This window comes from Sturnira hondurensis, unplaced genomic scaffold (assembly GCF_014824575.4).
Source record: "Sturnira hondurensis isolate 20B ecotype Veracruz unplaced genomic scaffold, ASM1482457v3 Scaffold0007406, whole genome shotgun sequence".
Taxonomy (NCBI): domain Eukaryota; kingdom Metazoa; phylum Chordata; class Mammalia; order Chiroptera; family Phyllostomidae; genus Sturnira; species Sturnira hondurensis.
This window is the reverse complement of record NW_028080037.1, coordinates 16509045-16524278: the sequence shown is the minus strand read 5'-3', so window position 1 is coordinate 16524278 and position 15234 is coordinate 16509045. Positions and strand designations below refer to the sequence as shown.

Below are 15234 nucleotides of genomic sequence, written 5' to 3'. Positions count from 1 at the left end.
CTAATTCCTACTCATCTCCTAGGCATGGTTTAGAATAAATTTATCAAGAATTATTTCCTGATTCACTATTACCACCAGATCTGGGTTATATGCCCATTGTGATATATACAGTTTCATGGCTGCATTTATGCATCCACTCCACCCTACCATTAGGCTAATATGAGGGCAAAGTTGTGTCTGTCTAGCTCATTCTTTATTTTCTAAGTTCTTTTTTAAACTTCCAAAATAAAAATAAAAATTCTATTCACAGAGTGTGGGTTTTATTCACAATGCTTTGCAACTATCACTACTATCTAATTCCAGAAGACTTATTTATGCATATTAGCAATCACTTCCCATTCTCCCCTCCCACTGACTCCTTGCAAGCACTAATCCACTTTTTCATCTCTATGGATTTGCCTGTGCTGGGCATTTTATGTAGATGGAATCATATAACATGACCTTTTGTGTCTAGTTTAGCTCATACTTAAATCTTTAGCACCATCAGCACTGGAACAAATTACATAAATGCTCAGTAAATATCTGCTGAATCAATATAGAAGCACTACAAGAAGGAGGAACAATTAGATGTCTAGAAAAGAATTATGAAATTTTAGAGGCAGAAAGAACTTTAAATGCTTGATTTTCTAGATAAAGAAATCAAAGTTCAGAAAAGCTAACTGAATTATCCAGAGTCAATCAGCCACTCAGTGGCAGATCTAAGAAAAAAACTCAAGAAATTTTGACTTATAATTTACAGAGTTTTCTATAATGACTCTTCAAAATGAAATTTGCCTTTGTTTTCATTCTATCTAAAATGACCTTTACTAGTTGTTGAGCTTGCTTACTGATATCTAAACATGGTAGTAATGTCTCTTTCTGGTGTTCTAGAATAAGCTTGCTTCAGGAAGGCAAAAAAGATCTAAATAGTATTTTTATTAGTTTTTTAAAAAGATTTTATTTATTTATCTTTAGAGGGGAAGGGAAGGAGAGAGGGAGAGAAATATCAATGTATGGTTGCCTCTCATGAATCCCCTCCTGGGGACTGGCCTGCAACCCAGGCATGTGCCCTGACTGGGAATAGAACTGTGACCCTTTGGTTCACAGGCCCGTGTTCAATCCACTGAGCTACACCAGCCAGGGCCTAAATAATATTTTTAACTAGGCCCTTTTCAACCACTAACTATTCTGTTCCTACTGTTGTTTTCCCTTTGAGTAGGTATTTTGTAGAGGTTTCTTATCCAATTACAAACTGTTTAATTTTGAAAGCTCAGAAGCTGACAGCCTCAGGAGATATGACTCTATAGATCATGCACTCTTAGAAAATAACTGACTTCCAGCCAAGATGAAGGTGTAAGTAGACACACAGTGCCTCCTTGCACAACCAAAATTAAGAACAACAAAAATTTACAAACAAAAAAAACAAGAACTGACAGAAAACTGAACTGTATGGAAGTCACAGAAATCTGACAACCATTCATCCAGACTGGTAAGAGGGGTGGAGAGGGGTCGAGGCAGAAAAAAAGCAGTGGCTGGTGGACCCAGGAGCTCGGGTGGTGGCTGGCAAACCCCAAGTGTGGGGTGGCAATGAGGAGACCCAGTGAGGTACACAAGGCAGCTGGCTGACCATGGTCACACATTTGCACACGGATAAACCAGAGGAAAACAGGCAGCAAGACACACCGCGCAACTCAGGGCCCCAGTGCCTGGAAATAAAGCCTAAAAGCACTGATTGAAAACACTTGTAGGGGTTGAGGTGCCAGGAGAGACTCCCAGCCTCACAGGAGAGTTCACTGGAGAGACCCACAGGGTTCTAGAGCCCACCCATCTGGGAACCAGCATCAAAAGGGCCCAATTTGCTTGTGGGAAGTGGCAGAGGGGACTGAAATCCAAGAGAGAGCAGAGCAAACACCATTGCACCATTGTTCCCTCTCTGACCCAACCCCCACATATAGCGTCACAATCCAGTGACTGGGTTGCCCTGCCCTGGTGAACATGTAAGGCTCCGCCCCTCACTATGTAACAGGCTCAGCCAGACCAAAAAAAAAAAAGGCTGAAACAGAAGAACAGATCAAAGCCCCAGAGCCAATACATCTAAGTGACCAAGAGATAGTCAACCTATCAGATACACAGTTCTAAGAACTGGTGATCAGGATGCTCACAGAATTGGTTGACTTTGGTCCCAAATTAGATGAAACAATAAAGGAAAATGTACAGGGAACCAATAATGATTGGAAGAAAACTGGGACTCAAACCAATGGAGTAGACCAAAAGGAAGAAAGAAACAACCAAACAGAAAAGAATAAAGAAACAATAATTCAAAAAAAGAGAGGCTTAGGAAACTCCAGAACACCTTTAAATGTTTCGACATCTGAATTATAGGGGTACCAGAAGGAAAAAACAAGTGGAAAACTTACTTGAACAAATAATAGAGGAGAACTTCCCCAATCTGGCAAAGGAAATACACTTCCAGGAAGTCCAGGAAGCTTAAAGAGTCCCAAAGAAGTTGAACCCAAGGAGTAACACACCAAGGCACGTCATCATTACATTAGCCAAGATTAAAATGAAGGAGAGAATTCTAGAAGCAGCAAGAGATAAGGGGACAGTCACCTACAAAGGAGTGCCCATCAGACTGTCATCTGATTTCTCAAAAGAGACCTTACAGGCAAGAAGGGGCTGGAAAGAAGTATTCCAAGTCATGAAAAGCAAGGACCTACAGCCAAGATTGCTCTATCCAGCAAAGCTTTCATTTAGGATGGAAGGGCAGATAAAGTGCTTCTCAGATAAAGACAAGTTCAAGGAGTTGATCATCACCAAACCCTTATTTTATGAAATGTTAAAGGGACTTATCTAAAAAAAAGAAGATAAAAAATATGAACAGTAAAAAGACAGCAAACTCTTAGTTATTAACAACCACACCTAAAACAAAAGCAAACTAAGCAAACAACTAGAACAGGAACAGAACCACAGAAATGGAGATCACATGGAGGGTTAGCAACAGGGGAGTGGGAGGAGGAGAGAGGGGGAAAAGGTACAGAGAATAAGTAGCATAGATGGTAGGTAGAAAATAGACAGCAGGAGGGCAAGAATAGTATGGGAAATGTAGAAGCTAAAGAACTTAGGACACATGGACAGGAACTTATGGGGGGAAAGGTGGGAGGGGGTGTGCAAGGTGGAGGGGAATGAAGGGGAGGAAATGGGACAACTGTAATAGCATAATCAATAAATATATTTAAAAATAACTGATTTTTAACACCTTGTTCTGACTCACCTAAAAATCTAGGAAAGCCCTGGCTGGCGTAGCTCAGTGGACTGAGCACAGGCCTGCGAACCAAAGGGTCACAGTTTGATTCCCAGTTGGGGCACATGCCTGGGTTGAGGTCCAGTTCCCAGCAGGGGATGCACAAGAGGCAACCATACATTAATGTTTCTCTCCCTCTCTCCTTCCCTTCCCCTCTAAAAAAAAAAATCTAGGAAAGATTTCAAAACTAAGGAATTAAAGATCAGAATGTCTAACTTTCCAGTGTCTTTTACCAAATCTATATTCACTTGCTTACTAGATCCACAAATGTGTAACTTCACAGGGCATCGACAGCATTCACTACTATTCTTGATATGTCCAAACATGACAAGGATTACAATCTTCTGAGAAAGAGGCAAGATTTCTATGGTTTTTCAAATACGGACTCACTCTGGGCTTACTTTTTGACCTATATCTCAACTGCCCTATTTTAAATGGTGGCACACTTACCTACTATTTTACCCTTTTATTTGTGAATCCAAGATTCAGATAAACATAATCCAGCTGTTGTTAAGTTTACGAAGGCCTAAGTCACTTTTTTGGGGGAGGTATTCTGAATGGTGCAAAAAACAAAATTTTATTGTTTGCCCAAATACAGTAATAGTTGATTTCCTAATGCTTTCCACCCATCTTTCCCAATCTTCCACAACCATTTTTTTAAACAGGAAAATACCCTTGCTATTGAATGAACAATATCCAATAGCTGAATTCTAAAATGCAAGTAAGTGACCTTCCTTTTCCTTACATGTGCCTGATATGAAATGAAGTATGGCCTTATTTGAAGGACACATATCAATCAATATAAACAGGCTTCACAACATAGAGCTGGAAGGTACAGGAAACATCCTGTACAACTAATCCAATCCCTCGTGTGGGGGAAGGATAGTCTTTATAGATATGGTGCTGGCATAATAGGATATCCATGGGGGGGATGGGGGAAGAAGCTCAATCTAAATTTCACACCATATACAAATATTAATTCAAAAGAAATCATGAATTTAAATTTAAAATATAAAACTATCAAGAAGAGGAAAGTGAAGTCCAGCGAGGGGGCCTCAGTTTGCCAGAGGCCACCAGTGACTCAAAGGTTCCACAGAGTTTGTTTCCATAAACTGGAACAGATCCCATTTGGCCCTTATATTTCCCTACTCGTGTTCACTCCGAGTAAATGATTTCCACTATATTAACCAGGTACTTGTTCATGCTCTTTCGGTTTATAAATATCTTTATGCTCCTTTAATTATTCATTCATTCGGCTTTTAGCGGGCGACTACAATGTGCGAGGCTTCCCCGAGGACTAGGAAGATGAAAAACCGTTCACCTCTCAGGAGATTCATGGTCCAACGGGGCAGAAATTAGATGATCACCCTAATTAGACGAAGCTCTCCTTTGGGAGCAAGAACCAGTCTTCCCCCGGCCTCCCGCCCCCCTTTTCGCCAGCCAAGTACACGGTGTTCTGCACGCCCCGTCCGCCGCTCGGGACACTCGAACGCAATCCGCAATCCGGTGATTGGCTAATCGTGAGTTTCGGGACACCCCCTCCCCCCCCCCGCCCCCCGCCCTGTTTGGGGAACTGACGTCCACAGAGATTAAGTGGCAAATCCTGGACAGAGGGAAAGAAGAGCTCGGGTCCTGACGGGTGTGCTCATCCCACCCCTCGGCCCGCGCCACGCGTTGATTCTGGCTGTTCCGCCAGAACCTGACCCGGCCGCGCTCAAACCCGCAATTCCACACCGGACTCCGCGCCCCGCGCCGCCCGGGCCGCTCCGAGCACCTGGCCGGCGGCGGGTGACCGCCACCGCCTCTCCAAGGCCGATGCCTCCTCTACCGCCAACCTCTGAATTTAAAAGCTACTTAGATGGTGGGAATGCGCGTGTTCCCCGCAGAATCTCCGCCACCGTTCCTTTTCCTGACCTAAGCGAAAGGTTTCGCCCTCACACGTCGACGGGTAAAGGCTAATCTACTAGCTGCGCCCCGCCCCCCCCCACGCCCCGTCTTTCTCTTCAGCCACGGCCTTCCCGAAGCTTCTCCTCACAGTAACTGGGGCCTCAGCGATATACTTTCAACTCAAACTTAAACTCTCAAGTGAAAAAGAAAAGAAAAACTGTTAACCTAAGACTAGAGAACGGACAGTCCTCAAGCGCCCGCGACCGGTCAGCCCGGGCCTCAGCTGGTGAACTTCTGCCTCAGAGCCGCACTCAACCGCCTTTTCCGGCTCAAACCCGCCTCTGGGGCTCATGAATAATTAATGAGGTCTTCTTGGGTGGGGCGAGGTGTCTTGAATAATTCATGACCCCTCAAAGCTGTCTCAGGTGTTCATCCTATCTCCGCTTCATGAATATGCAAAGAAGGGACGAGCTGCCGCTTCTTATAGGACCCTGGCGCGCCCGGCCCCCAACACGACCGGCCTGGCCCGGCCCCAGTTCCCGGGCCACTCGCCCTCTCGCCTCCCGCGCTGCGTCTCTTGCCGCGTTTCCCGACCTTCCAAAGGTTCGCCTGGCGCTCCCGGGCCCAAGGGACCCGCGCCGAGCTCTCGGGGCCGCGGGGAACCGGGGGCGCTGGGCTACAGAAGGACCCGACGTCGCCTTCCACTTGAGCAACAAGTACGCCGAGGACAACCTGCCGCGGGGCTTCTGGAGGAGGCGCCTCCGGGTTGAGGTGAGGCGGCGGCGGGGAGGCCCCCGCGGGCCCGGGGAGGTCCCGGGGGTCGCGGGTCCCCGAGAGCCCTGCGGCCCGCGCGGGGCGGCGTCCGGGAGAGGAGGCGAGAGCCTGGGGGACCCAGGGTCACACGGAAGGGGCGTTTAGACGCCCAGACGAACGACATTTCAGTCCTTGAGCGCATCTCCCCTTCTTCTCCATGCATGGACCCAACATCGCATTGTTGTTAACGTGAAGTTGTAATCATGCAAATAAAGCATGAATATACTTTCCCTACACGGCCTCCAAGCCCGGTTCCTCCCGCAGAGGCAACCCCAGTGAACGGCTGGGTCTGACTCCTCAGATCCTTTCTCATGTGTTCAGGTACATGTGCACCTACCGTCCCCGTGGAGCTTTTCTAAGGCCCTTGAACTTCTGCCAGGAGATTTTAAGGGAGTGGGTGAAGCAGTGGGCTACTTGAAATCTGTTTTTAACTTTGTTTCCGCAAGTAAAGGAACAGAAGATTCAAGTTGGTAAAATCACTAGTTTATAGCATAATGACTAAACCCCAAATTTGGGCTGTAATATTCCTTTAGTGCAGGGTTTCTCAACCTCAACAGCAGTGCACTGCCACCCCACCCGCTTCCCAAATCCCGACAACTCAAAATGTCTCCAGACGTTGTCAAAAGGTCCCCTGGTTAGAGGGGGGGAGGGCAAAATCGCCCTTAGTTAAGAAATATTGCTTTAATACTACACTGTCTAGAATTAACTGTTCTTTAAGCTCCAAACACACAGATGGTCTCTCTGCTCCAGCCCTTTCCAGCCTCAGTATTTACCTGCATCTCTCCATGTGAATCACTAGCCCTCTTTGCTGGCTGCATCTGTCTTCAACTCTTAGCTCAGTCAACTACCACCCTTTCCAAAGAGCCTTCCCCCTCTGCCCTGTGCTAATGGCACTCCAGCCAAACACCCCTTCCCCCAAATACAGTTATTCTGTCTCATTATTACTACTTCTTCACAGAACTTCTCATAATCTGAGTTTTTACTTATGTATTTATTTACTAGCCTGTTTTTCCTCTCTCCACCTCCTAGAATGTAAGTAAACTTCATTAGAAGCCTGGTCTATCAGGGTTACCCCAGGATCCCCAGTGCCCAAGTACAGTGCCAGGTACACAGTGTTTCAATAAACACTGCTGGATGGAAACAGTAAATTAACCTCTGTTCCTCCTAGGAGCTATGGAGTTTCTCCCACTCCTTTCTATCCTCCTTCCCTGTTGGTTTCCTTGTGACCGTGGTTTAGAACTAGAATGGATGAATGAGCATCTGTTTTAGGAGCTATGGATAAAGCCTTCACTTTTCCCACTGACTTAACTCCTTGATGACACTGTCCTTTGTTATGTTCATTGAAGGTATTCACATAGATAGGTAAATGAACCAATCCGTAACTTAAGGTATAATATCAGACAGTAAAAAATTGATAATGCCACGGGAGGCCCTAGAAATCATCAAAGTCTAGTCTTTTACTTACAGTTTAGAGTTTAAGTAATTTGCTCAAGGTCCTTAAGCTTAAGAGACCAACTCACAAGTACAACCTATGGTTTCACACCTCGTATTTCAAGGCTCTTTCATATCTCTAGCCAGTCTAGTTTCTGATTACTTTTCTGTGAGCCTGGTTTATAAGTAAAACACAAAAATCACCAGAGACTTGCTTCCTGTCACCTAAAAGCTTTTGAGCTCGTACATCTTTTGATTACAGGCCTAAGGATAATGGCCTAACGAACTCAAAAGTGCTGTATGATATTCAGACAACTTCCCAGCTTCTTTTGTGTCTTTCAGTGATAAGAGATTGGAAATTGTCCCTGTCAAAGCAAAGTATTTTGTTTGTTTTGGAAAGAATATTTGTTTTTACATTGTGGTAGAAATTGATCACTGCTTAGAAATTTCCAAGTAACCAGTTGTTAAAGTTTTGCCAAACCCTGTAAAATGTGAAACAGATGAAAGTAGAAGAGTAAGATATCTTATTTGACAGGACTTTCATTGCCTAGAGTTAACTATTCTCTCTTTAGACACATTTCACTTTTTGTACCTGAAATAATTGTCACTTCTCATTAATCAGTCTCTAGTTAGACCCTTGTTTTTTGAGAACTAAAGACCATTTTTTCTTCTCAGTTAAAAGAAATTCAGGGTTTTTCCCCCCTCTTCTTGATCATTTTATATAGGCAATACCTAGTTAGTAGAGTCTTGTGGAGTCATGCTGTCAGATTTCAGAATCTTGGAGTTGCTTCTCAGGTATCTGACAGCACACTATGTCACAGGAAGTAGAGATACCATTTGTTTGATTGAAACTCTCTCCATCAGGTTCAGTTTAACCTTGAAAATCTTCTTTAAAAGATGGTTTACTTGAGAGTTATAAAAATAGACATATTGAATATAAAATATATTCCCAGGAGGACATCTCTAGATGCATCTTCCTCTTCAATGTATACAATGATAACAAATACAGAGAAAAGACATTGGAGTGGAAGGCGCATCTAAGTAAAAAGTGTGGTTTCTGCCCTACTGGTGTGGCTTAGTGGGTTGAGTACTGGCCTATGAACCAAAGGGTCACTGGTTCAATTCCCAGCCAGGGCACATACCTGGGTTGTGGGCTGAGAAGCAACCCATTGATGTTTCTCTGCCTTTCTTCCTTCCTCTCCCTCTAAAAATAAATAAGTAAAATCTTTTTTAAAAAGTGTGGTTTCTTTATTCTGTTTGCATTCAACTTGTTTTTATTCTTATCAAAGGATGTGCTTATTGATTTTAATATTGTTTTTATTAGAGACAGGGGAAGGAAGGAAGAGAGAGAGGGAAAGAAACACTGATGTGAGAGAGAAACATTGATCTGTTGTCTCTCATTTACACCCCAATCAGGGACCAAACCCACAACCCAGGCACATGTGCCCTGACCTTGAATAAAACCCATGACCTTTTGGTTTACAGGATGACACTCCAACCAAGTGAGCCATACCAGCTAGGGCTGCATCCAGCTTCTACTAAAACTCTTAAAATCATCATAACTTCCAGTCATCATAAAGCTGGCACCACCATATATATTCATTCATCAAACATTTATTTTGCACCTACTGATATAAAGCATTCTGCTTGCCATTGTGAGGACCAGAAAGATAATGAGTTGGTCCCGAGCTGTGGAAGTTTACAGTTTAATAAGAGAGGGAAACATTGTAAACACATTACTCACATTGAAAATAGTTTGCAAATATTAATGGAGGTATAAATTGTATAATGGAGTGTAGAGAAAAAGCTATGCCATCTGAATAGAGAGTCAAGACAGATTCACAAAGGAGTTGGCATTTTAGGAGGACAGCATGTGCATGTAATTTCCTTTGCTCGTTCTTTGGCAATGGTTCGACTACTTCAAACCAATAAAAGGAGACATATACCCACCACTTTAGAACTAAGAAAGAAAAGGAGGTGTAAGACCCTTTCTTTCCACTCCTGGAAGCATCATGATTCTGAAAGCTAAATACTGCTTTTGCAATCCCAAGTGCCTCAGTCATGGTTAAAAGGAGAGCTAAAAAGAGTCGCCTTTCTTCTTTGTCTTCCTCAATAAGGTTAAGTCAAATGTGGCTCTCATACCAGCTGTATTATTTCAAGCCTTCTCATTTCTGTGTTAGAATGTTATTTTATCCTGGTTTTCACTGGGGCATGAAGTAGCCATGTGATTTTGTAGGGGGGGGGTTGGGGTGGGAAGGTTGTTCCTTGGTGTTTATGAATGTGTTTATGAATGTGACTCTGGAGTCCTAAAATTTTAAGTATTACTGAGAAGAGAGACAAAGTGATTTAGATAACTGAAATTTTGAATCAAGCCTCTTTGTGTAAAGTGTTATATTGCATAACTTATTAAGGATATTTTTTTAAAGAGAAAGGCAAAGATAAAGGATTGCCAACTTGGCTTTAGCTCCTGAACTTGATGCATTCTCTGGCAGCCAAAGAGAAGTCCATCGATATGATACGAGCCCTGACTGTAAGGTATAAATATGAGTTCCTACTGCTTCTGCCTACTCACTGTCAGCCTACAAAATATAATTCCATGTGTAGGCGGCAATTTATTAAGGCCCTCGTGCCTACTCGAGAGTTGGGTATCAATTTCTGTGTCCTTCAAATTGATCCTTTCTGACTGGCTAAAGAATCTCCAAGCAGGTCGTGTGTTTCTGGGGAAAGCCTAGGGTTTAATGAATTGGAACAGGAAATGACAGGGGATGTAAGTGACAGGCTGCTGCCTGCAGATGTGCCCCAACTAAGAAATGCTGTCAAGGATGTTACTGAATTCTCAAACATTATAGCAATGTTCTATTTGTCTACTTGGTTCTGTTTTTTGCTGACTATATAAAGTTTTGATGACATGTAAAGTGATGTTATTTCTCTTAATGTTTATCATCTAATAGAAAAGATTGAAATGAAATGGATTTTAAACTGACTTTTGACAATTGCTACTTGGTATCTGTACAGAAATCTGAGATGAAGTGATGTCCAAAATTTACCACATAACTGACAGCCCGTATTTTGAGGCCCTTCACTTTATACACATTTTGATGGTTAGAAAATGACAGTTACCAAAAAATGGTTTAGAATTCCTATGAGACCATAGTTCAGCCTCAGCCACAAGAGGGGCTTTGGGGCTTTTTTTCTTCCTTTGTTTATATTAACCTTATGATAAATTACATGTGTAAGTACTAATGACCTCCGATAACAAATTTTCTAATTTAAGGTTCGGAGTACTTGTGATCTTCACATCTTCACATGATGTGAATACAATGATATGAAACATCTAAGACAGGCTTTTCTAACATTTCTTCTCATTAAACAAACAAACAAAAATCAAAGTCTTCCTACCTAGAGAAAAGTTAAAAAAACTAGAAAGTGTATACAATATCACAGAAAAATTACCAATGTAGCTTTAAGAATGGAAGGGAGAAATAATTGCAAGATGGCATCATTGGAGGTTTACTATAACTTACACCTAAGAAAACTATCCCAGAAAGCCAGATTTATGTGAAAGCCATATTCCCAAACGTGCCAGGGACTAGCTTAATCTCAGTCACAGCACACAGAACAGAAAGATGTATTACAGCAAGATGCATTGTGAGAATTCAAAGTATGACTTTATCAAGAACTAATGGACATTCCCATCCCCTTTATTGGTTGAAAAGTGCCTAGACATAGGACATGTTTAATAAACACATGTTGAGTGAATGTACATATGTTGTTGGAAGAATCCAAGTAATATCCAAGCAATTAACTGGGATGTATTTACATTATGCATAATATCCAAGCAATTAACTGGGATGTATTTACATTATGCATAATGGTGTTGATTTTTTATTTTATTTTTTTTAAATATTTTATTTATTTATCTTTAGAGGGGAAGGGAAGGAGAGAGGGAGAGAAACACCAATGTATGGTTGCTTCTCATGCATCCCCTGCTGGGAACTGGCCCCTGCTGGGAACTGGCCTGCAACCCAGGCATGTGCCCTGACTGGGAATTGAACCGCGATCGTGTGGTTCGCAGGCCCGCGCTCAATCCACTGAGCTACACCAGCCAGGGCTGATTTTTTAAAAGATACAGTCCAGTTTCCTTTTTCTGTGTTACTTTTAAAGTATTACTTTTCCATTTATCCTAATTTGAAACCATTATTTTTGTGTCTATGAATTTTTTTATGAGGATAGTGTACACACAGAAAACCATCCTCTTTTTAAAATATACTTTTTAAAAAATTTTTTAAAGATTTTATTTATTTATCTCTAGAGGGTAAGGGAAGGAGAGAAGGAGAGAAATATCAATGTATGGTTACCTCTCATGAGGCCCCTGCCGGGGACTGGCCTGCAACCCAGGCATGTGCCCTGACTGGGAATCGAACCGAGATCGTGTGGTTCGCAGGCCCGCGCTCAATCCACTGAGCTACACCAGCCAGGACTTAAAATGTACTTTTTATTGACATACGTAAAAGTCACCACTTTAACATGTACAAATCAGTGATTTGGTGAGAAACATTCTCACATTTCCTTTCATTCTTTAGTCCATTGTTTCCTTTACTTATTTGAACATTTTTTTGAACTTACTTCAAGTTTTTGTCCAGTAAGTTCAATGTCCAGGCTTCTTTAGGGATAATTTCTTGACTGTGTATCTGTATGATACTTCCTTGTTTCTTTGCATATCATAATTTTTCATGAAAACTGGACATTTAAAATAATGTAGTGTAGCAACTCTGGAAATCAGATCCCCTGCCTTTCCAGAGCATGTCGTTGCTATTTGCTTGTTTAGTGACCTTCCTGAGCAAATTCTATAAAATCTGTATTTTTTGTTATGTGAGGCTATAGAAGTCTCTGCTTGAAAACCATTCTCTCTTATTCTTCCTTTTCCCTCTATCCCTCTTGCAATTTTTTTGCTGAGATTTATTAGTTTTACTTACATAACTTTTCTTTCTTTTTTTTTAAGATTTTATTTATTTATCTTTAGAGGCGAAGGGAAGGAAAGAGGGAGAGAAATATCAATGTATGGTTGCATCTCATGCATTCTCTGCTGGGAACTGGCCTGCAACCTAGGCATGTGCCCTGACTGGGAATCAAACCTCAATCCTTTGGTTCACAGGCCCGTGCTCAATCCACTGAGCTACACCAGCTAGGGCTACTTATATAACTTTTGTTGCATTATTTCCTCCTTTCTTTCTCATGTCGTCCGTCACTCTATGTCAGGTCCCAGTTACTTCTTACCTGATTAGTGTAGAAACATCCAAACTGAGCAACTCATTTCCAGCTCTCCCCTTTCTGATTTAAACTATGCTGGTTTTCTTTCTAAACATGATCGAATCATTATCTTCTCCCTAACCAGGTGAAACTTTTCAAAAAAAAAAATCAAGGGTGATTACATTGGAGGGGAGACACCCATATTGGTAAACTGTGAAGAATCTTGTGGCAAGTGAGTGACTGAAGATAATAGTGTAGGAAGTGACTGATGGCCTGAAGTTCTAGAGGAAGGAGGGAAATGGACCAGGAATATTTACCTGGTAAACAAGGAGGGAGGCTTTATCCTCTCAGACAATACTGAAGGTGCTAAGACTATATCAATATCATTTAGACATTAGAGTTCAGGTGAGAGAGAGCATTAGGGTTTTCTCTCCCTTTTTTCGGGTTCATCTGCTCAGAGTAAGATGGTTAAGTATGATACAGGAGTCTTAGAGAAAGTAAAGTTTAGAACAGGTCTAGAAAGGTGAAAAATGGGAAAGATTTCTAACTTGGGTAATGTAAAAGGATTGTAGATCCTATCAGGTTAGCCAAAAAGTTTGTTTCATTTTTTTCCATAGCATGGCTCTAGTAATGTTTAGTTGTCTTCAATTTCATTTGAAACTTTTGTTAGATGCCATTGTGACAGCTGTCTTATCAGCGTGCATTTAAAAAACATCAAAATTGGTGACTTTTTGTGCAGCTTTTTAAATATTGAAGATGGAATAAAATATGTAAGATTTTCAGCATATTATGCTTTATTATTTCAAGAAAGGGAAAAATGCAACTGAAATGCAAAAAAAAAGATTTGTGCAGTGTATGGAAAAGGTGTTTTGACTGATCAAATGTGTCAAAAGTGGTTTGTGAAGTTTCTTGGTACTGTTGACAAATAATTCATTGCTGTGGGTCTGTCTTATGCATTGGAAGATGTTTTAGCACCACCTCTGGCCTCTACCCACTAGAAACCAATAGCAGGAAATAGCTGACATACTCAAAATATTCAAATCAATAAAGTTATTGGTGAAAATGAAAAAATTGTCTTTTATTTTATGGGAAAAACTAAACAAGCTTTTTTGCCAACCCAAAACTTTTAGCTAACATTCTGGGTAATATTGTCACCGTGTCCTTGGAGTTCTTGGTGACATTAGTCTTTATTAGCGAAATCAACTTATATTCTATTTGAAGGTGTCCATTTAATGTTAATCTTTGTTGATTAGGATAATAAAGGAGAAACCTTTATTTTGCTATCATGTGCCAAATAGATGGGCTAATAATAATAATAATCATCTTTTAAGCGTGCCCTACCACGTATGTTCTCAGGTGATCAATATGACCATCCTCAAAGACAGCCAATGTAATTGCCTGCAATTGCTTCTGCAATTCTAAAATTACAATTTTGCAAGTGAGTAAAGGACCTAAACTGTTAGGGAACTGCCCCAATTACATACCTAGTGTTTGGCAAAATCACGAGTTAATTAGGTTTTACAATCTAGGTTTAACACTCTAAGTTCTGTACTTTCTAACATGAACATTAACAATATATGAAGAAAACAGGTTTTGTGGGTCAGAAATGCTGTTTCAGACTACAACACATGACATGTAGCACCTGAGTAGTAGCCACAGCTAGGGTAAGGGTAAGTGCTGTTAAAGGCAGCAAAGAGAGTAAAGAAGAATGATATTTCTAGCCTTCCCATTTATAAGGCCTCATATAGTATATTATTTCATTTTCTCCTATAACAGTCTTATGAGAAAGTTATGATTATCCCCATTTTAAACAGTTTAGAAAATGGAATTGTTGAAAGCTAAAAATATTTATCTATGGTCACACAGCAAGTAAGTGGTAAAGTTGTAGATTCAAAACTAGGTCAACTTATTATAAATTATATATTCTTTTCACTAAAGATCATCCTTGGAATCATTTGCCAGATTCTTAGCCTTTCCTGTTTTTATTTGTGTCATAATATTTCCTAATTTCCCTTGGGATTTCTTCTTTGACGCACTGGTTGTTCAAATGTGTTACTTAATTTCCACATATTTGTGAATGTTCCTGTTTCCCTTTTGCTGTTGATTTTTACTTTCATCCATGTGGTCAGAAAAAATACTTGGTATGATTCCAACTTCTTAAATTTTTATTTTTTTCAACTTCTTAAATTTCTTAAGGCTTTTTTTGTAACCTATCCTGGAGAATGTTTCATATGCTTTTGAGAAGATGTATTTTGCTATTGTTCAGTGGAGTATTCTGTATGTTTGTTAGGTCCAACTGGTTTATAGTGTTGTTCAAGTCCTCGGTTTCCTTGTTCATCTTCTACCTGGTCATTTTATCCATTATTGAAGTTTGGGTATTGAAATCTCCTGCCATTATTTTGTTACTATCGATTTCTTCCACTAATTCTATCAATGTTTGCTTCATATATTAAGGTGCTTTGATATTATGTATATTTATAATTGATATATCTTCCTGGTGATTTGTCCTTTTTTCCCCAGCAGATACTGTATGGGCTAGGAGAGAGTTGGGTAGTATATTCAAAGTGCTGAGA

At 41.0% G+C, this 15234-nt stretch overlaps 2 protein-coding genes across 4 annotated transcripts in view; one reads left to right on the top strand and one right to left on the bottom strand.

The window, feature by feature from the left end:
* Window positions 1-5477, bottom strand: part of HORMAD2 (HORMA domain containing 2) — an 86990-nt gene extending 81513 nt beyond the window's left edge. For both annotated transcript variants that reach the window (XM_037052491.1, XM_037052490.1), the window contains exon 1: window positions 5393-5477. The gene's annotated coding sequence lies outside the window, so the exon portion shown is untranslated. The remainder of the gene's footprint in view (window positions 1-5392) is intronic.
* Window positions 4960-15234, top strand: part of LOC118991277 (uncharacterized) — a 78106-nt gene continuing 67831 nt past the window's right edge. Inside the window, exon 1 of one of the 2 annotated variants that reach the window (XM_037052493.1) lies at window positions 4960-5938. In XM_037052493.1, the coding sequence (XP_036908388.1) occupies window positions 5570-5938 (369 nt within the window). In that variant the 5' untranslated portion in view covers window positions 4960-5569. The remainder of the gene's footprint in view (window positions 5939-15234) is intronic. The other variant, XM_037052492.1, reaches the window with a different exon arrangement.